Genomic DNA, 19,906 nt, shown 5'->3' on the forward strand with positions numbered 1-19,906 from the left:
TGCTCAGGCTTTGGTTCTCATACTGGAAGATACTTTAACAGTCACTTTTTGTCCATTTAAAATTGTAGTTATCAGATGTTCCGAGCTCCTAAACTACTGTACACTTCTACTGTTTTTACACGTTAGGACAGAACTTTCCATTTACATCAAAATCACATTTTGCACCACCTCTAATTTTGTGTTAATGAGAATTTGAAGTTAGCTGTGTCATCTCCCACCCCCACTTCGCTTCCGAGTTAACTAGACTGTTAAAAGCGTTGCCTCTTCAGAAACAAGGGGGAGAAGGTGGGTGACGCCTTCCAGCACTGCGGCCCAGGTAGCAAGCCCCCCGCTCACCGGACGCTGACCTCAGCACTCCTGACAGAGCCAAACAGAGGACAGATGCGACCTAAAATCTCACCAAAGGCTCTCCCCCAGGGAAATTTACCAATCAAAAAATGCAAATGGATGAACCAACTTAGTGTCACCTGAGGTTCCCAATCCTGGCTCCCAACACTCTGGGAAGAAAGTGAGTCTATTTATGGCAAATAATTCTGGGCTAAATCAATGCATTGTATGTGAGACAAAAGAATTTGTAAAGGGCTTCCAGTCTGATTAACCCAACACCATTACTGTACAAAAAAAGTTTTATTAGTTAATTACCCCAGGTGTACCTCTGTTCATGCTCTAGGTCACACCTGTTTCTCAGATTCGGCCCAGGCTCATAGGCAAGTTACCAGATTAGCAAATAGGAAAACTGTTCTGCAAAATAACAACTGTCAGCTTAAGGCATTACTAACATTGCAGAAGGAAGCAAGGTTGCTAGGGAAGTTTGGACAGCCCAGGACGACGATTCTGGGACAGGAAACCCTCTCCAAAAGGACCAGCCTGTGCTGCTGTCAGACTTGGGAGATGACACTCTTGGCTCTGGGTGACAGGTCACTCCTTTAAACCCATCCACAACATCAGACAAATCACTGTCTATTTCTCGAGCTTTCAGATTAGGAAATTAGTTATATAAAAAGCACTGTCACAGAAGCCCCAGTACATCTGTGGGCCTCCCAGAGGGCTCACTCGGTCCTCCCTGGCTGGAGCGGGGGAGGATGGAGATATATGGAAGGTCAGTCTGTTTTAAAAATGAAGTCACTACTAGAAATACGGAGCCAGGGGGCAGAAACCCTTGCTGCAATCACATGCTGAATCATTGTCCTCCCAGAGAGCGGGCTCCTACAGGTTCTTTCAGTCCACGGAAGTGCTCAGAGCAGGGCAGGCCAGTGTGGCCATGGAGCTGCCGCCTGCCTCACTGCATGCCGAACCACTGCTCCTGGTCAGCCCACTGGGCCGCCTCACTGTCGCTGCCCTCCAGGTCCCCTTCTTCCCCACTCCCTTCCATGTCGTCCACATCCTCCTCCTGAGTGGCATCCGTGGGACTCTCCTCCTTCTCCATCTTCTGCATCCCCTCTAGAGACTTCTGGTCATTGGGGTCCAAACTAAGGGACAACAAAACAAAGGAGAGGCCTGAATCTCTGCCTTGCTTCTTGCTGGCTGCTGCGTCATCTCCCTGGCACGGCCGTGAAATGACCTCCCGGTCACAGAGAAACTGCCAGCGCCTGGCCTCTCCAAACAACTCCGGTGCCAACGGCGGAATCGAGGGAGTCCACCACTAGAAGTGAAAAAAGGCTTCTTGTCCTAATTTTTAGAGCTCTCGAGTTTTTCTCCACATTATTTCTTAAACCTTTTGACACTTAAGCATATTCCTGGCATTATGCTAAAGGAAGCTACCAAATAACAGAAATGAAAAAGTAGTACACAACCATTAACAGAAAATTCAAATGTAATTTCTTAACAGTATTGGGTTTTTAAGCTATAGAGTTACAAAACAAAAACAAAAACAAAACCACCTTATTTTTCTGTAAATGAAATTGTTTCATGTTCTTAGGATCTAATTAAACATAAGGCATTTCAGTAGTTAACCAAAATCATCATGCTTACCATGGAACAGACTTCTCAACTCCTACGTTAGACCCCAAGACCCAAAGTAACCCCTACCTGGGCATTCTAGTTTAACAGCAAAGAATTATCACACATGCAAAAGCCCCCAAAGTTCAGAACATTTATTTACGGAGCTCCTAAGCAATCTTTCCTCTTGCCTTCGTGACCATCACCTAGGCCAGCAGGTATTCGATCTCTAGCAAATCCCTCCTCTAATGAAAGCCTGGTATTTTCTCACTTGCTTCTGAGATTCCAAAAACGCAGATAAAACCCATGTGGGAATCCTGTTCCTACTTATGTAACTGTAGAGTGATTTGTATCATCTCCTCTTCTCCGAAACCTTCCATACAGCTCTCACCCACACCCAGGGCTCCCCGCCCTCTGCACTCCCACCTTGCCTTCTAGAAACTGCTATGAAAGCACTTAGCACATGATATCCATCAGTCTGCATGTCTGAGACTGAGGGCTCCCGGAACTGCAGCATCCCCAGTGGTTACTTAGATGCCAGGCATGAGTGGCGCTCAACTGCTGAACAAATAAATGGATGTGATCAGACTCAGTTAAAGACAGGCCTTCACCGTAACCTTACAGACACACGGACAACCCTTAAAGAAATCACTTCTGTATGAAGCAGCAAGAAAACCACTATTTATTTAGTATTTACTATGTACCAGGCACAGTGCTAAGAGCTTTACAAGGAATAATCATTTAATCCTCATTTAATCACTTAATACCTAATAAGGTAGATATAGACAAGAAAATTTGTTAGTAACTCGCCCACGATAACAAGTGGTGAAGGTAATATTCAAACTTCAGAGCTTAAGTTCTTAACGACTCCAGTAGGTAGAAACATGGGAAAGTACTTATAATACTTTGATTTGAAAAAGCAGAATATAAAATATATACTACATATAACCCTATAAAAATATGCATATGTGTGGGCAAGGCCAGGAAGATGATCTACACAAATGAAAACAGATGTTATAGTGGTGTGAGCTGGTTATAAGTGAAAAGAGTTCTTTAATGTTGTTAATATACTTAAGAAAAAATTTTTAGAAGTCATGAATTCACAAATAACTCTTCTACCATTACTATTATTACTGTTTTCAACTGTGGGCACAATGTGTATGTGGTTCCAGAATTCCTGTGAAACAGTGCCCTGCCTCCTCTACCCCTGGGCAACCTTCCCCCCGGGAGGCTAAGTGCCTACCTGAGTGCTATACTATACTGGTCCATTGCCTCCTGATACTCATTGACAGCTACAAGGAAATCTCCTAGGATCCGGTGCAGGACACAATCACTCTGATTAGCTAGTGCGTTCCTCAGCAAAGCAATTCCATCTTCATATTTCTGCTCTCTGCCTAAAAAGAAAAAGACCCTCATTTTTCTACTTAAACGACATTTAGACAATATATTCCCATATCGAGTCTTATATACAAAACCACAACCATGATCACAATCCGATGATCTATTTGTAGATATCTTCAAGAGAACAATGTGGCAGGAAGTAAGAACAAGCTCATCTGAATTCCTGTATCATTAGGAAATGTACAGTTTGAGTTCTCATTTTTTTAAAAGTACTATTAACCTAAATTCAAATGAAAAGCCAGGATGCATTTTACTTGCCAACTAGCCCAAAGCCGGTTCATTACAAATCAGGCATGAAAAAGCCAAGGCTAAAAGGGAACTCAGAAGAGAATCCAGATGGGTTAAAACAGTTCAAGCTGGATAAGCCAGTTATATTTGGCCCAAACTAGTCTAGGACAATTAAAACGAAATTAGAGTGAGTTGAACAGGTACCAAGTATAGCTGGTTTGAGCCACTCCATAAAAATCAGTCACTGCCAATCTAAGCAGGTCTAAGTCAGCTACATGTGGCTGTGCTAAACATAAACCTCATCTGGGCTCAGACCTACGACCTACTGCAAAAGGAACATACCTGTCTGGTCATCTGTAACCAGCTAGACTGGGAAATCCAATTGAGATCAGGTTTTATACAATTAACCATGAACAGGGAAGTAAATAAGATACACTTACTAAGTAGTTCTGCTTTTTTCACCACAGCCTTAATGTAATCCGGCCTTTGGTTCAGGGCTTTATCTAATAAAGTTTTAGCTTTCTCCTGTGTCACTGGGTCTTCAAGACAAACAGTAGCTAACAAAGTAAGGGTCTGTGCGTTTGCTCCTAGAGTTTTGTAAACGTTGTTAGCCATTACCATTGCTTCACGAATACTGTTGGAGGCTAAGTAACATTCGATGAGACCTGAAAAAATAAGACAGAAAATTTAACCATATTATTCCAAGCCATGCTTCCATTCTGACAGCCTTCCAAATTGCAAACCTTCAAAGTTTCAGACAAGGGGCAGGCCAGGGGGAAAACTGTGAGATCAGACTAGAGAGTATATTGATGGAATAACTAAGAAGTGCTCCTTCCCAGAACATTTGATGGATATGGAAAAAGCCTGCACTGCAAAGGCACATTCAGTTGGAAAAAGAAATGCACACCTATAAGTAAACCGGAGCACGTAGGCAGCCTAGCTCAGGGGTCCCCAACCCCTGGGTCATGGATGGGTCCTTGGCCTGTTAGGAACTGGGCTGCACAGCAGGAGGTGAGTGGATGAGCAGCAAAGCTTCATCTGAATTTGCAGCTGCTCCCCAGTGCTAGCTAGCATCACCGCCTCAGCTGCACCTCAAATCATCCGGCACTAGATTCTCACAGGAGCACCTGTCTCTGGTGCCAAAAAGGTTGGGGACTGCTAGCCTAGCTGAATGTTAGAGGAACAAATCATTAGGTGAAACAGTGAGATGACGTTTCTATCAAAACCCAAGTTTTCGCTGTCTCTTAAACTGTGTTCACCTTCAGTCCGAGGTTTAAGCTCCTAGAGTCTGAACTGAGTATCTAGTTCTACAAGCTAAAGACCTAAAGGAGTAACCCAAGGGTGCAACCCAAGGAACAAGGAAAACTTTTTCAGGTGAAACAAAGTTTTCTCAAAAAGCAATTGCTGAAGGCTTCCCTAAACTAGGTGAAAAGTCCTTCATCAGATGGACCAAATATACCGATATTGGCAGCTCCTGCCTCTTTTCATACCCACAGCAAGATGCTCTATGGGGAATCAACTCTTAACTTTTCATGCCAAGAAGTCAAGAATAGAGGAAGTACTTTTTGGCACAAAGCACTCATCAAAACAGAAAAACAGCTTAAACCCCAAACCCACACAATCCCTGGCAGATTTTCTCTGCATACTCCTCCACCTAGTAACATTTATAACATTTGTGCACATTCTACCACACACTATGGTTACTTAACCAGAAATTACCTAACACTTAAGAGCTACGTGTTGGATTCAGAACATGGCTGTTTGCATTTACTTATTGAGAGTTACTTCCCTGCTAAAGCCCTATTGGCAAGTCAGAAGGAAATGGAAAGAATTGCACTTTACTGCTGCGGGGCCGCTACCAGTAAGGGAAGCTCAGCTGGAGATTGCAAAAAGCACCAGAGGCATAACCAGAGTCATCCTGATCCAATCTCCAAATGGCTGCCTGAAAGGCAGCCTGTGAAGCCTCACAGTCCAGCTGGGGAACACCCTCTGTCCCAAGCACTCTCACCAGCCTGTGTCTAAGCACTGTGGTCATGGAGTTAATTCAACTGCACTGCTGGGTTCTGGTGAACCAGGCACACAGCAGAAAGGAATTAACGTGATAAAAGAAGCTGAGAGGATAGGAAAGTTACAGTTTCAGGATCAAGAAATTTAATCTGCAGCCAAAAGCTTGGTTTGCTGGGGTTTCCTTAAGAACAAATCCACAATAGACATAACTCTCTGGCTATCTAAGCGGATTTGTTCTTTACTCCAACTTCCAAATTTTATTTTTCAAATCTGAACTCATCTTCCTGTTAACAGCAAATCACTCCTAGACTGCTGGGTTTATTTTTAAATTCTCACAAAAAAATATGGTTTGGAGGAACTGCATCTTGTAAGATCTATTTTAATGTCTCTGACTGAGTCACCGAATGTTGCTGAAGCTGGCACAGCTCCTTTGAACTCCGAGGGTCAGTTCACATGAACTTAAAATAGTACATAACAAAACGAAGTTTGACCCTGATCATGCCCACTCTGGAGGTCACAACAAACCAACCAGTTCCCACAGCCCACACTGTCATATGAATATGGAGTTACCCTCTGAGTAATATCTCTAGCCCAAGGTAAGACAACTGTGAGAAATAGACATAACCAAGCAAACCTGCACGGTGCTGGCACAAAGAGATTCCCATTAGTGAGTGGGCCACATCAAGAAACCAAAAAAAAAAAAAAAAAAAAAAAAAGGACAAGGAAACTACTCCAACTACTTTCTCTCCAAAAACCACAAAAAAGGAAAACCGGATTCTAGAAAGCCCTAGATTAATTTTAAATGCCAAATGCAGTGGTTCTCAAAGTTGTCCGTTACCCGGGAGCTTCAAGTAATACTGATGCCCACCTCTTAACCCCAAATACTGATTTAAATTGTATCAGAGTCACATGACATCGAGACCTTTAAAAGTTCCCCCAGCAGACTCTAATGTACAACAAAGTTTGGGATCTGCTGGCCTAACAAATCCTTCCATCAGAGTATTGCCCACACCTACAGATTTAGCTTTTCATCTATAATGTTTATCTTACCTTCGTAACAGTCTAAGCGACAAGGAGCAAGTCGTATGGCCTCCCGAAAGTGGATTATTGCTTCTTGGACTCTGCCCATGTTCCTCAGTGCTGCCCCCTTCAGCAGTAAGGCCTGAACACTGTTACTGTTCAGCTGGATGGCCTTGGCCCCCAAATAGAGGGCCCGGGAGTAGCGTTTGCTGTAGAAGCTATGGCACCTGGGGGAAACCACCGAACGTTATGAGAGAAAACTACAAGCACACCATGTTTTACTGCACTTTGCCTTCCTGTTCTTCACAGATGTTTTCTGCAAACTGAAGGCAAGATTCTCCACCAACAAAAAGAATGACTTGCTTTATTGTGACACTCGTTTATTGCAGTAGTTTGAACTGAACCTGCAGTATCTCCAAGTTATGCCAGTATAAAGAAATTTAATCTGGAAACCAAAGAGAGATCTCTCTACGTTAGCCTTATTAGAAGCCACACTTATAGCTTTAACCTGAGATATAATAATGGAAAAAAAGGGAAAAAAATCTACTAAATATTTTTAAGGGGTAAATCTTGATATGGAAGAAAATTATGGAAAAAGCCTGATGATCTGGATATGTCATCAGATGAGAGACATTCAGAAAATTTGCAAAGCCAGGCCAGTAACAAAATAGCAGCTCCCGGCCTGTTCACCGATGGCTTCCCAGGAGCAGATCCAGTGCTGAGCATGATGTGTTCACTACCTAAGTTAATATCTACCTCGTGAAGAACAGGTATCACCTTCTTTCCCAAAGGAGAAAACAGACTGAGAGGTAAATCATGTATCCAAAGTGAAAGACCATGGTTTGAATTCAAGTCTGATTATCTCTTAAACCTGTGTTTTCAACCTGTATTCTATTCAGGAAGAACCACAATTCCCTAAAGTATCTGCTAAAAACGAAGGAGAAAAGGCAGTGCATATACATACCCAGAAACTACCCAGGGTTCTGCATGCTGATCAGAAATATTGAAAAGGCGGCAGCCAAGGTTCTCTACATCCTCCAGCCGCCCTTCTCGTGCCAGGAGGTAGCCATACACATCCATCCCTACAAAAGAAGAGGCCCTTTAAACGAGGCAGCCTGGGCCCTTCACAGAGGAGTGGCAATCACCGGCAGATATCACAGAGGCCCCAGCTCCTCAGGACGGTGAGCCCTCTCCATCGTCATGAGCTCTTCCCACTAGCCTTCCCAGATTCCAACAAAATGACTTATAAAAAGACAAAACACATCTAGAACTGAAAAAAAAAAAAAAAAAGAAAGCAAAGAAGCAGAAAGCCCAACCTCACAATTTGAAAGCCTGTTATTTTCAGAAACTGTCCCTCCATCCTGTGGTGTGATATACAGCTATCCTAAATCATAACCAGAAAGGCCCCAAAAAAGGTATCAAGTCCAAGGGGTCTAGGCGCACTCAGAAGTACACACTTCATGTACCAGTTAGTCTTGGAAAAAAGCCTATTTCAGGAAAAGCATCTAGTTGTGGCGTCTAGTTCATTTAAGATCACCCCCACCCCACCCCTTTAAGTTTTCGCTCATGTTCTATAAAAAGGGGCCCATGCTTGCTGTCACCCATCTCTTATCACCATTTCCCTCCACTCCTTGTATCCCTTCAGACTCCCAGGAAAATGCTTAAGCCAAGATCACTGCAACACGTCCTGCTGACCCCGGACTTCAGCCTCAGCTCCTGGAGCTTGCACACGGCTTTCATCATGGGTATGGGAAGTGTGGAGAAGGGAATAAGCCCTGGGCAAGGGGGAGACCCTGAACAAATGAATTCTTCTTTCTGGATCTGTTTCCCCCTCTCCCTGCTCTGTCATTCTCTTGGCTTGAGCATCTACAAGACTGTCTATTGTCACAAGGTCTTATTTTTCTGATGGCATTTACTGGGACTTTACAAGCAGAATTCAGCCTATTTGACCTTATTTCCCACTATTTCTGAGCACATACCCTTCACTCACTGCCAATCACCCAACAGTTATCCTTTGGAAGTCCCTATGGCTTACCCATTCAGCTGCAATTTTCTTTCGGATCAATGATTTTTCTGTTGTTCACTCCTAACTACTTCCTTTAATTAATTACCTTATCCCTTTCTTAATATCTGTTCACTTACTCCCTTTGAATTATACTAGGACACTGTAAAGCTAAATTCCCTTTTTAGGATATGGTTCTGGAGATGTCATCCTAATTCTCAGTCTGGCACATCATAAATTTATAAATCACAAGGAGGGGCTATGACTCTTCCAAAAGAAAAAAAGCTAAATAATGATCTGTGGGAAAATGACACTTGAACTGAAACAAAAACAATGGCCCAAATGGAATTATCCCAGTGTTACAGACATGTGTCAGGACCTGAAAAAAGGTAAAAGGCTACTGTAATAAATTTTACAAACTATTCTGTGAAAACTGATATCAGAAGATCATGCTACATTTTCTCTGTATCTTTCTGATCTGCCTCTCTACAGCCATTTCTGCCCCTCCCAAGAATTACTTACCTTTTATCAGGTAAGGATCCAACATCTGTGCCTGTTCAAACTTGAGGACCGAGTTTTTATTGTCTCCAGCTCGGAAGTACAGATCTGCTAAGCTTCCCAGTAGGTCCACGTTATCTCGCAATAAGGACTTTTTCTCTAGTGAACTTTAAGATATTAAACATTGAACCTTAAAATCTATTATAAATCCGTAGTTGTTGAATCTGGGTGATGGGCATATAAGTACTATTTTCTTTGTGTATGTATGAAATTTTTCACAATACAAAACTTTAAAAGCAAAACTGTGAACCCTTTATTTTCTTATTCTGAGCTATGATTAAAAAAAGTTATACAGAACAAGTTATATAGGATAGGACAGCAAATACGGAGAACAAAGCAGAAATCCCATCACCCAGAAAGAATGTTCTTGGCTGCAGTTTTTCAGAGGACAACAAACACTACATGGTGTTAAATGTCCTATCACTCACAGGTAACAGCTACTTATGAAGCAACCAAATAACTCTGAATCACACAAACTCCAGTCTCTAGTCCTTGGACTTTACCTGACTAAAAAGAAAATCCCAAGCCTAAGGAGGCAACCCAGGCCAGATGCTGCAATAAACTTTGTTTCTGGGGCATCCAAAAAGATGTCTTTCAGGTTCAAGAAAAACATGCTGAAGCAGTCCGTTTTGCAAGAAGTACTGCTTTTGCTAAACTTGGTCCAAATTACATTTAACAGGTGCTCAGCAGAAATTATTGATCATTTAGTACATTAAGAGACTAACAAAGCCCAAGGACAACTGGCTGCAACACCAAGAGATAGGCATCTCATTTTTCTGTTTTGCTAATTTAGACACAACAGAACTCCACACAAGGAAAGGGCACCAAGAATGCTAAATTAATTTGGCAGGTCTTACCAGATGGTATTGATTGCTCTTGAGTTGTCACCAGTATGCACGAAAGCATATGCTTTGATCCACACAGAGAGCCAATCCAAATTAGGCACAGACTGGATCACATTCATTGTCATCGATGCCACCTCTGCACCTTTTACAGACAAGGACAGCAGACCTAATCCAACAAAAAGCAGAAGAAAGAAGGTAAGGCATAGCATCCTTCTTCCACAATGCAAGAAGCAATAGGTGACTCTTTCAATGGGCTACAAGGCAATTCTTTCCCTATTCCAATTGAGAGACGTATGACAGAAGAAACATAATTTAATATTTCTTGATTAGTGAAATACATGACAATGGAAATCTACTGAATCACTATCCAGAGGTGAGGCATGGGCAACTTTAACAAAATAAAGCTATTCTAATGTACACCCAAGATCAAGAACTACTACCTTAAGAGTAAACACTCCATGAAAATAGGCAGAGAATGCTCTATACCTAGAATGGCATCAAGGGCTAATGGGCACTGCCTCAGCACCTCCTTATAGCTGGTGACTGAAGGGCGCTCCTGACCAGCCTTCTTGTACAGGTTTGCTAGCATCATGTTTATCTGTAATAAAAACAAAAGACAGTAAGATTAAATGTACGTTGCAAAGAAAATAAACATTTCACCATCAGTAAGTTCTGCTTTTTTGCCAGCTACTATTCTTTTTACTAGAAATCTACCCATAGCCCTATGAAATAAACAATCTCATTCTTCGAACCAAAAAGGAAATGACTACCTTTGCTTTTCCTATGTCCTCTCATTTTTAAAAGGAAAAGTCAAATTCCTCTCACTTACCCAAACAAAATGTTCAGTAATATCTGGACCAAAGATGCTGCCACTGGAAACGGGGGTAACATTCATTTGAGAAATGTTACAGAATTCTAATTACCTTGATTATTTCTTGATCTTAAGACAGAAAATGAACAACCCTAGAATTGCTCAAGTTTACACTTTTTAAAGGCAATTAACATCAAGGCATAGAAGTGAGGATTTCTTAACATAGCTAGTTAAGAAAGATCAGATGAATTTTCCCCAAAAAGGAAGTGATAGAGATATAAAAGTATTATACTTGGCTTCTTTCTAATAGTCTAGTAGCTGGATTCTAGCCTTTCTAATGCTTAAAGCTTTAACGGACAGGTACTGTCTGACTCATCAAAGTAATGCTACAAAATTCAACTTCTGACCTCCAGAGATGACAATGATCCAGAGATTAGTTACACTATTTAAACAGCACAATTCAAATATGTAACTCAATAAAGCTCTACTAAAATAATCCTTCCTAAAAATGCAACAGGGAACATTTGAGAAAACCTAAAAATTCCAAAGAACATAGAAGTTATAGGGAAGGCATAACTGATCTTAACAATCCAAAGGGAAAAACGCAGTATTTCAATTTAAAATTAATAGATCATAATGCAACACAGAGTTTGCCAGATCATTAACCTGAGGAAGCAGTCAACATGAGGGCACAAAAGAAAAAAAGCTAGTCCTAATTTCTTCAACTATCTGTAGCTTCTTATGCCAGATATTTACTCAAGAGTGATTCTGAAGATGAAGAACATCTGTCTCGACTACGGCCTTACAGTATGAAATGATCTAGTATGGCATTAATCCATACTGATTCAAATGATGAAATAATGAAATACTAGAAAGAAAACCATTTTTTACTTGGCCTCAGATTTTCCATTTTAGGCTATGTTGAAAATGCAAAAGAAGATAATTAAAGGAAAACTCCAGTATTGGTGTCAATACTTGAAGAGTAAGGTTTAAATTTAAGAACTTTTCTTGGCTGCTTGTTATTAACAAACCATGACTGATGGACCACCAAATATTAAAACCCCCTTTAAGCTATCTGGCACTTTGCAAAAATGAGTTTTAAGTACTACCTAGTAAGAAAGTAAATTATTTTTAAAACAGATCCTTACTTGGGAATATCATAAAGCCACATTCCGCCAGTTGTAAACACAGCAGTCATCATTTTCTAAAAACTAAGAAATTGTATGTTGGTATGTTTGCTCTTAAAAGTTGGAGATTTATCAAGATGCAATAATCTCACACTGGAATTTTCCTTTAAAATGTGAAGGAATGTGTGGCGGTGTTTACCATACATTAACAGACGTTCATTTAGACGTATTTTGACTCACTTCCTTGTCCTTTACACAGACTGAGAAGCCAGTTAACTCCCTAACAGACAAGAAAGAAAAACTGTAAATATTATAGGTTTATGTTTGCTTCTGGCTACAACAGCTCTACAGAATGAAGATATGTACTCCTAACAAATGCAGATTCCTCTAGTCCCTCTTAAAATGATGGCAGTAAACATAAAGTGTTGGATACCACAAAACTGAACTTGTCATCATTTTCAAAACTGTCCCCAAAGTCTTTTAAAGTCGTTAAGGAGGAAATTATAATACATTTCCAATAAGATAAGGAATAGATGTAATTAAAAGTTTATAATCAAAATAGCATCTTCCAAAAGGAAGATACTCTTCATATGTGTAAAAAAATGATATTAGACTTTCATAGGGTACCAGAAAACGATTTGGTGGTATATAAGTATCCAAACTTATTACGAGACAGGTTAGGCTATATGCTTCCCAACGTTTTTAATAGCAGTCGCCATCATTAAATATACCGGGGAAATAACTTGTAAAAACTTAGAAAATCATAAATAAATCCTATGATGAGACACATTCTCATCAAGTTTGATTGGTTACTTTTAAAATTGGGTGAAAAAAACACTAACTAAATATACCAGGTCTCTACTGCTTAGATTCATTTTCTTTTAAGAGCAGGAGGATATACATCTTACATATAAAATTTCTCACTGTTCAGCACAAGTTACACAGAAGTTTCTCACTAAAGTGAGAAAAGTAGGTGACATCAGAGTATTTGGTAGAATATTAAGTACTCATGTAAATTCAATCCTACGAACACGGATTCTCATTGTTCTTCTAAACTGGACTTCAAAAAAACTGTAATCAAAGATGCCCAATATAATACCCCTTATGGAATAGTACTTTAAAAAGTATTTTCACATACATGAACTTATTTAGCTTTTTGAAAAGTGAGCAGAGAAAGTATTATCTCATTTTATAAATAAGGTGAAAAAAGTAACGTTCAGATTGGTAACTTGCCTACATACACACTACACACAGTTTGCATGCCAAAACTCGGACAAGACACCAGAACTTCTTAGTTGAAAGCATTCTAGTCACTATATTGCCAAATCAAACACAAATACATATATCCTACACACGAATAAGTACAAAAGGATCTTGCAGTCTTGATTTTGAAAATGAAAGGATTAATAAAACCACTCATTATCAAATAGGTACAAGCACAGAATGCAAAAAAATTAGGTTGAAAAAAAGTATTGCTGTCACCTGGAAGTGTACTGCAAATCATTATTTTCTATAGTAAGAAATACCAAAGAATAATCACTTATAGTATTCTCCAGTGACCATTTTTATCAGCTGAATTTTCAGGGTCTCATAAGAAAGTCACTCTTCAACCTCTCTGAACCCCCACCCACTCCATTAACAAGGGAAAAACGTGAAAATTAGAGTTAAGAGTAATGTGCTCAGGTGGACTTTCTACTGTACAGGGAAGAGGGCTGGAAGGACTGGGGGGAGGAAAAATGATGTAACAAATTGTTAGTTCAACTTACTTTGGGTGTTCTTTGTCTTGAAGGGATCCCATCAAGTATAGCAATGGCATCTTTATCCTGTTTTAGCATCGTGTAACATTCAGCCATTTTGTATTTCACTTCAATTTCAGATGGAAGACACTAAGAGGGAATGACAACATCTCTTCAAAACATTACTTAAACGGTATGGCAGTTCTTCAAAATGTTAGTTACCGTATGACCCAGCAATTCTGCTCCTACATAGACTGCTAAGAGAATTGAAAACAAGTACACAAAAACCTGCAGACAAATGTTCATAGTAGCATTATTAATAATAAACAAAAAGTGTAAATAACCCAAGTGTCTACTAATTGATGAAAAGATAAAATATAATCTATCCATATGACAGAAAATTATTTGGTAATAAAAAGGAGTGAAGAATTCATTCATTTTATAACATGGATGAACCTTGAAAATATTATGCTAAGTAAAAGAAGCCAGACACAAAAGGCCACATATTGTATGATTCCATTCATATTAAATGTCCAGAATAGGTAAATCCAGAGAGACAGAAAGTTTAGTGATTACCAGGGGTGGGAAAGATAACAGGCACTGGGGTTTTCTAGGGTAATAAAAATGTTCCAGAATTAGATAGTGGTGATGGTTGCACAATGCTGTGAATAGACTAAAACTCACTGAATGGTGAATTTTATGATGTTAATTATATCTCAATTTTTTAAAAAGTCCTTAAAGATTAAATGTATTTAATTCAAATGAAAGGTTTAGCATGGTGCTTGGCATACCAAAGGTTCAAAAAAAGTTAGCTACTTTTATAAATGATTCAATGTGGTGATACATATGGCTTCTATTCAGTGTCAGGAAAAGAGAAAATCGTGGCAATTGGCTCTTTAATAACAAAAAACAAAGGTTTTACTTAGAGAGATCGAAAGCAAGATGAAGATATAAAGGCTTTAAAAAAAAAACTACACGAATTTGTCTTTTTATGTGGAAAAATACAAAGCAGAAAAAACATGACTTATAATTTCACTTCTACTTCATTCTACTGACATTCCTTTTAAACATAAGCTGCATGTATAATTTAAATTTAAAGACACGTTCAAACTGAAAAGTAAAAGTTCCCTTCTCTCTAAAGCTTGCTACTGTTAAATTTATTTCCTTCGCATACACAAAAAAATCTTTCATGTATATTTTAGGCATATACCAGGATACACTTATGTTATCTATAAACCAATCCCTTTAAACAAAAATGGTATTGAATACACTGCTTCAAACCTCATTTTCTTTACTTATATGGTTCTTTCCAAATCAGCACATACACCTCTATTTCATTTTTCTTTTTTCTTTTTTTTTAACAGTTCCATCATAGTCCATCTTTGGCTATACTGTGATTTAACTAGACCTACTGATGAACACTTTTTATTCGTTTCTTATCATTATAAACAATGCTGCAATAAAGAGCCTTACATACCCTGTAAAACTTTTGTGAGTCTACTATTAAGGTTAATTTCTAGCAATAGGATGATCCCATCGAATTTTGAAATTTTAATTTTTTCCCTTCATTTAACTATCAAAAACTTGGCAATTATCAAAAATTGGCAGGAATTCTTCTTAGCTTTGTCAGAAATTTCCCAGGGTACTCACAGTCTTAACAATTGAGTTACATTTTAAAAGCTGTACTTTCATTAACATTATAAAAACGTTTTAAGAGTTCTGTTTGTATAAAAGGGAGGAACAACATACTTTGGTTAGAACTCAGATAATTCATGTTTAATTCCAATTTTAGTTTCACCTGGAGTGAATTTTGCTTTTAACCCATAATGCTTGGTTGGATGCACTCTTACATCTAAGTGATTTTTCATCTGTTCCTCCATGCAGTTCCCCTTTAAAATCACATTTTATTTTACCATCTTCTAAATCTAATTAGCAGAAGTCTTATAAATTCTTTGTCTCTCTTGGCCTCAAAAATAAAAAAATCATCATACTTCCATCTCCAATTACCTGACTTTGTGGAGCAGATGCAGAATTTCCAGTTGAAGGTCTCACTTTTGAAGTTTTACTTAGGGCTTTCTTCTGCTGTAAAGCCATGGTATACTTACTCACAGCATTCCGATATTCCTTATCATGAAAGAGAGAATCTGCATGATACACCAAAAGCTGGTACTTCTGAGATGGGGAGAACAGCTCACTAGAAAAGAAAGAAAGTATATTCTCTACATGGGTTGTTTTGCAATGTCAGAAAGAATACTCTCGTTAGCGCCCACCCTTGGTGTCCCTTCAAAGTGCTCAAGCCTAGTGCAAAGCCTATGCAGTTTACAAAAAGTCAATGTACTTAAGTGCTAGTCCCCAAAAATAAAGCCATGAGAGTCTTAGTCTGTGCTAACAAGGTTGACACATGTAGGAAACTGCCTTAAATTGTTTTAATGTTTTCCCTTTACTTACTATAAATACAATGATACTTTGTAGAGGTATACAAAGATAAATGTAATACATCTTTTCCTCCCCTTCTTTAAGCCAAGCCTTCTTAATTTAACAGTTTAAATATATCCATACTCTTATATTAACATCAACTTTTACAGTAAAACAAAGAACAATCATAATGACTTAACTAATATTACCAAAGAAGGATTGAAGAACCTGAAAAAGAGAAACCTCACCACTTACATCCTTTTTAGGAAAGTACTGAACAAAAAGAGGTTAGGGAACTGAAAACTCTTCAAACACTTAAGAAAATGGGAATACTGAAATACTTAAGAATGAGAACAGGATAAGCCAGTGGGATAATGGGACAGAAACAGGATTAGCCTTGTTTGACAGAAACATTCTTTTTTGGTTTTAATTTTGCATACAAAAGTAAACTTTACTAGTACTAGAAGAATTTTTTATCTTCTGGAGTCTCAGGGGTTTAAGGACAGCATAACAGAACCAATGTTTCAGAACTTTTGCTTTAATCTTGAATACTGCTCACAAGCGTTATAACTGCCTAGAAGCCAGCCTATCATTTTTAATAGGAAATTTGTATTTTTTAATCTCCAACCCAACTCCCTCCCCTACTCCTTCCTAAGAGTTTACATGTTTGACAGGTAAAAGCTACAGCCGCTTAAATGGAGAGAAGAGTCAGTCAAAGAACTCCGTAGACAGTTAACTGCTCAACAAATGAAAGCTACTCAAGACTGGTACCTAAGATTGATAAAGGTCCCCAGGAACCAGTTGAAGTGGAATCAAGAGTGACTACAGATAAGCAGTTTCTTTTGGGTGTAATGAAAATGTTTTGCAATAGACAGTAGTGGTGGTTGCACAACTCCATGAATATATTTAAAACAACTGAAATATATTCTTTAAAAGGGTGAATTCCTTGGTGTATGAATTTTATCTTAAGAAAAAAAATCTTAAGAAAAAAATGGATAGGAAGTCTAAACATAGGATATAAAGTTCCAAAGGAAAATTCACTGAAAGACTTAAAGGTATAGTCAGTCCAGTTAAGAGATCTTCCAACTCTTAGATTCTATGTATTTAATGAGAAATAAGAGTTGACAGAAAATGTTACTATACTCGAGAAAGCATTCAGATATTTATATGTTATAACGTATGTGCCTACTTATGCAAAAGTTATCACTAGAGTGATATATGAGAAACTTAATAGTTGCTTGCCTCTAGAGAAGGGAAATGGTGGGATGTTCAAGAAAGGGACACTTATCTGAACACCCCTTCTGCTCTTTGAAACTTTTTACTGTGTTGCATTGCAAATTCAGTAAGAAAATTTAAAACATAAATAGTAAGGGTCAGAATTTAAATGTCTCCTGAAGCTAGAAAACTGCCAGTTTAACCCAATATGAAGAAGTAAAGTCTAATCACAGGATCAAACTGCTTCTAAGTATCCTGTAACGTATCCTGTAACATCTTCAAGAACCAAGAATAATGACAAACTGGTACATAAATTTCCAATGGTGGAAACTGTGTGCTTTGACAAATCAGTCAGAACCAAGTGAAAGGCTCCAGAATAAACAGAAGGCTGACAAAGACCAGGGCTCCTCTCTGTCAACACTAAGTGGATGGTGGCAAAATGATGAGTCTCACGTAGCGAGGTCCAAAAACACACTAATGGAAATGAAATAGGGAGCAGCTGCTGCATCACAGGCATTTAAGGGGCCTTTTTTTTCTGACCTAGACAGCTTCAAGAGCAGGCCAAATGCAAACGGGTCCACCCTGAGTAGAAGATTCAATTATAATGTCATTTAGAGGTGGGTCAGAATGGAGAATTTAAGAGTCAGAAGGACCAAAAACCCAAACATCATGGCTCCTCCACTCACTAAATGTGTGAACTTGAATAGGTATTTCACCTCCCTGAGGTTATGTGAACTTCCTTGGCAAATTCAATAAATGAGTGCTTAACTGCACACAGGCACTGTGCTAAACACGTTGGTTGTTAAGAGTGATGCAGAATATGGATTTTAAAAGTTATCACAAGAAAAAAAAACTGTAAATTACGTGTAGTGATGGTCGTTAACTACACTTAATTGCTATCATTTTGCAATATACACAAAAATCATTATGTTGTGTACCTTAAAATAACGTCACATGTTAACTACATTTCAATTTTTAAAAACTGATGCAGAATATAAAACAAGGCAATAAATACAGACCAGTGAGGGTAAGAAAAAATTCTGATATGAGCTGAAAACTGTATGAGGCAAGTCTGAGGTAAGGACTAAAAGCAGAACAGCAAATGCAAAAGCCCTGAGTTGAGAGCGAGCCTGGTGATGTTCAGGTGTCAGAAAAAAATAGGCAGGAAGGCTGGGGTACAGTGAGCAGAATATACTAGATTAAGTCGGGGAGAAAGATGTTTGGCTCCCTTGATCATGGGGGGTGGGAGGGGAACTTATTTGAGCACAATGGAGAAATTGAAGCAGGAGAGAGACAGGCACTCAAGGCTGGAAAAAGCCCTGTGCTGCTTGTCATAAGGCTCAATAAACGGCAGCCCTGAAAACAGGAAAGGGGCACTGAGAGCCCCTAAAAAGGCACCACTCCCACCCGTCAAGGGAGCCCTGTTTTCAGGGGTTTGCCAAGGTGAGAAAGTGAACCCCGCCCCCCCCCTTTAATAAACTCAAGAGAAAAAAAATCCGTCTCAGATGTGGACGAAGGAATAAAAGCCAGGGCCTGGGCCTGAGCTTGGGCGAAGGAAGAGGCGTCTTCAGGATGGAGCTGGGAAGGGAGGAGTCGGCCCAGAGATGTGACAGTCGCTACGCCCGGTGACAGATACCTCCGGACACCCTACGCTCCCAACTTTCGGGGACACCCTCGTCAGGGTCGTCCTCATAGAGCCTCCGTCTTCCACGTCTCGAAGCCGCCGCCGCTGACACAGCCCCCCGCAGGGAGCTCAAGTCCCAGCGCCGGACACAACGCGGGGACCCAGTGAACTCAACTTGCGTTGCTACGTTGGCTCCGCCCGACGAGGCCCTCGCGGAGCCCTGGAGCCTCGGCTGGGGCCCGGGGCCGCTCCTTCCCGCCAGTCCCCAAGCCCCTTCAGCCCCCGCTCCCCATAAGGCGCTGCTTTCTCCTCAGCCCCAGGCCGCTCCCCGCCTCAACTCACGGGTTGTTATTACTCATTGTAAGTAACAAGCTGCTGAGGAGCCGCACGTTGGAGTGCAGCCCCGCGGCCGCCATGTCTCGCACGTGGTCTATCACATTCATCCTGCCCGGCAAAGCCGCGGGGAGCGGCCGCAGCGGCACGAAAAGCCGGTAGAAGACGCTGAGGGAAGACTCCAAAATGGCGGCCTCGCCGGGGTCCATCGGGTCCACGTGCGGCACCGCCCCCAGAAAAATAGGCGACTACTGAAGTGCCTGGGTAAAAATAAAAAAGTCTCAGTTCTCTCACGCTCCCGTGAAGTGGCATGACTTGTTTTTACTTGTTGTTGTTGTGTGTGCGTGTGTGTGCGTTTAAGCAAAGCGACGTCGTTCTAAGTTGCAAATTTTATTGAGGACTTACAATGCGATGGAGACAAAAGGCACCTCTGTACATGCTCAATAAGATGAGAGGAATTTGAGTCTTCCAAAAATTAATTAAAAACGTATGTTTATTTAGAAAAGAATATAGTAGATTGTGTGGATGTGAACCCAACAGCTGCAGCTAGATACTTTAATCAGGCGCCAAGGGCACGCCTGCGTTTACTGTCGCGCCTGCGCACCAGGATGAAGGTGCCACGCCCCCTCCTCTCAGGTGCTGTGAG

General features: G+C 40.1%; 1 protein-coding gene across 3 annotated transcripts; it reads right to left on the minus strand.

Moving 5' to 3' along the window:
• Window positions 1–608: 608 nt before the first annotated feature.
• Window positions 609–19,479, minus strand: ANAPC7 (anaphase promoting complex subunit 7). Of its 3 annotated transcripts, none has more exons than XM_016149667.2 (11): window positions 19,270–19,479; window positions 15,681–15,867; window positions 13,704–13,823; window positions 10,486–10,597; window positions 10,012–10,165; window positions 9,119–9,261; window positions 7,559–7,676; window positions 6,625–6,821; window positions 4,008–4,232; window positions 3,182–3,332; window positions 609–1,469 (listed from the first exon to the last, which is right to left on the minus strand). In XM_016149667.2, the coding sequence occupies exons 1-11, from the start codon at window positions 19,467–19,469 to the stop codon at window positions 1,280–1,282; spliced, it is 1,797 nt and encodes a 598-aa protein (XP_016005153.1). In that variant the 5' UTR covers window positions 19,470–19,479; the 3' UTR covers window positions 609–1,279. The 3 variants fall into 3 exon arrangements, with proteins under 3 accessions (XP_016005153.1, XP_016005154.1, XP_036077413.1); XM_016149668.2 differs by lacking the exon at window positions 19,270–19,479 and adding an exon at window positions 18,940–19,150; XM_036221520.1 differs by lacking the exons at window positions 13,704–13,823; window positions 15,681–15,867; window positions 19,270–19,479 and adding an exon at window positions 11,959–12,217.
• Between the last annotated feature and the right edge of the window lie 427 nt (window positions 19,480–19,906).

The sequence above is a fragment of the Rousettus aegyptiacus genome, unplaced genomic scaffold, assembly GCF_014176215.1.
Source record: "Rousettus aegyptiacus isolate mRouAeg1 unplaced genomic scaffold, mRouAeg1.p scaffold_m13_p_5, whole genome shotgun sequence".
Classification (NCBI taxonomy): domain Eukaryota; kingdom Metazoa; phylum Chordata; class Mammalia; order Chiroptera; family Pteropodidae; genus Rousettus; species Rousettus aegyptiacus.

Excerpts from the sequence above, each read along its gene's own strand:
- ANAPC7 (XM_016149667.2), bottom strand. The coding sequence starts at position 19,469 with ATGGACCCCGGCGAGGCCGCCATTTTGGAGTCTTCCCTCAGCGTCTTC. Across the intron at positions 6,822-7,558 it reads GAACCCTGGGTAGTTTCTGG|GTGCCATAGCTTCTACAGCA; the intron begins GTATGTATATGC and ends GGTTTCCCCCAG. Across the intron at positions 1,470-3,181 it reads CAGTATAGTATAGCACTCAG|TTTGGACCCCAATGACCAGA; the intron begins GTAGGCACTTAG and ends GTTGTCCCTTAG.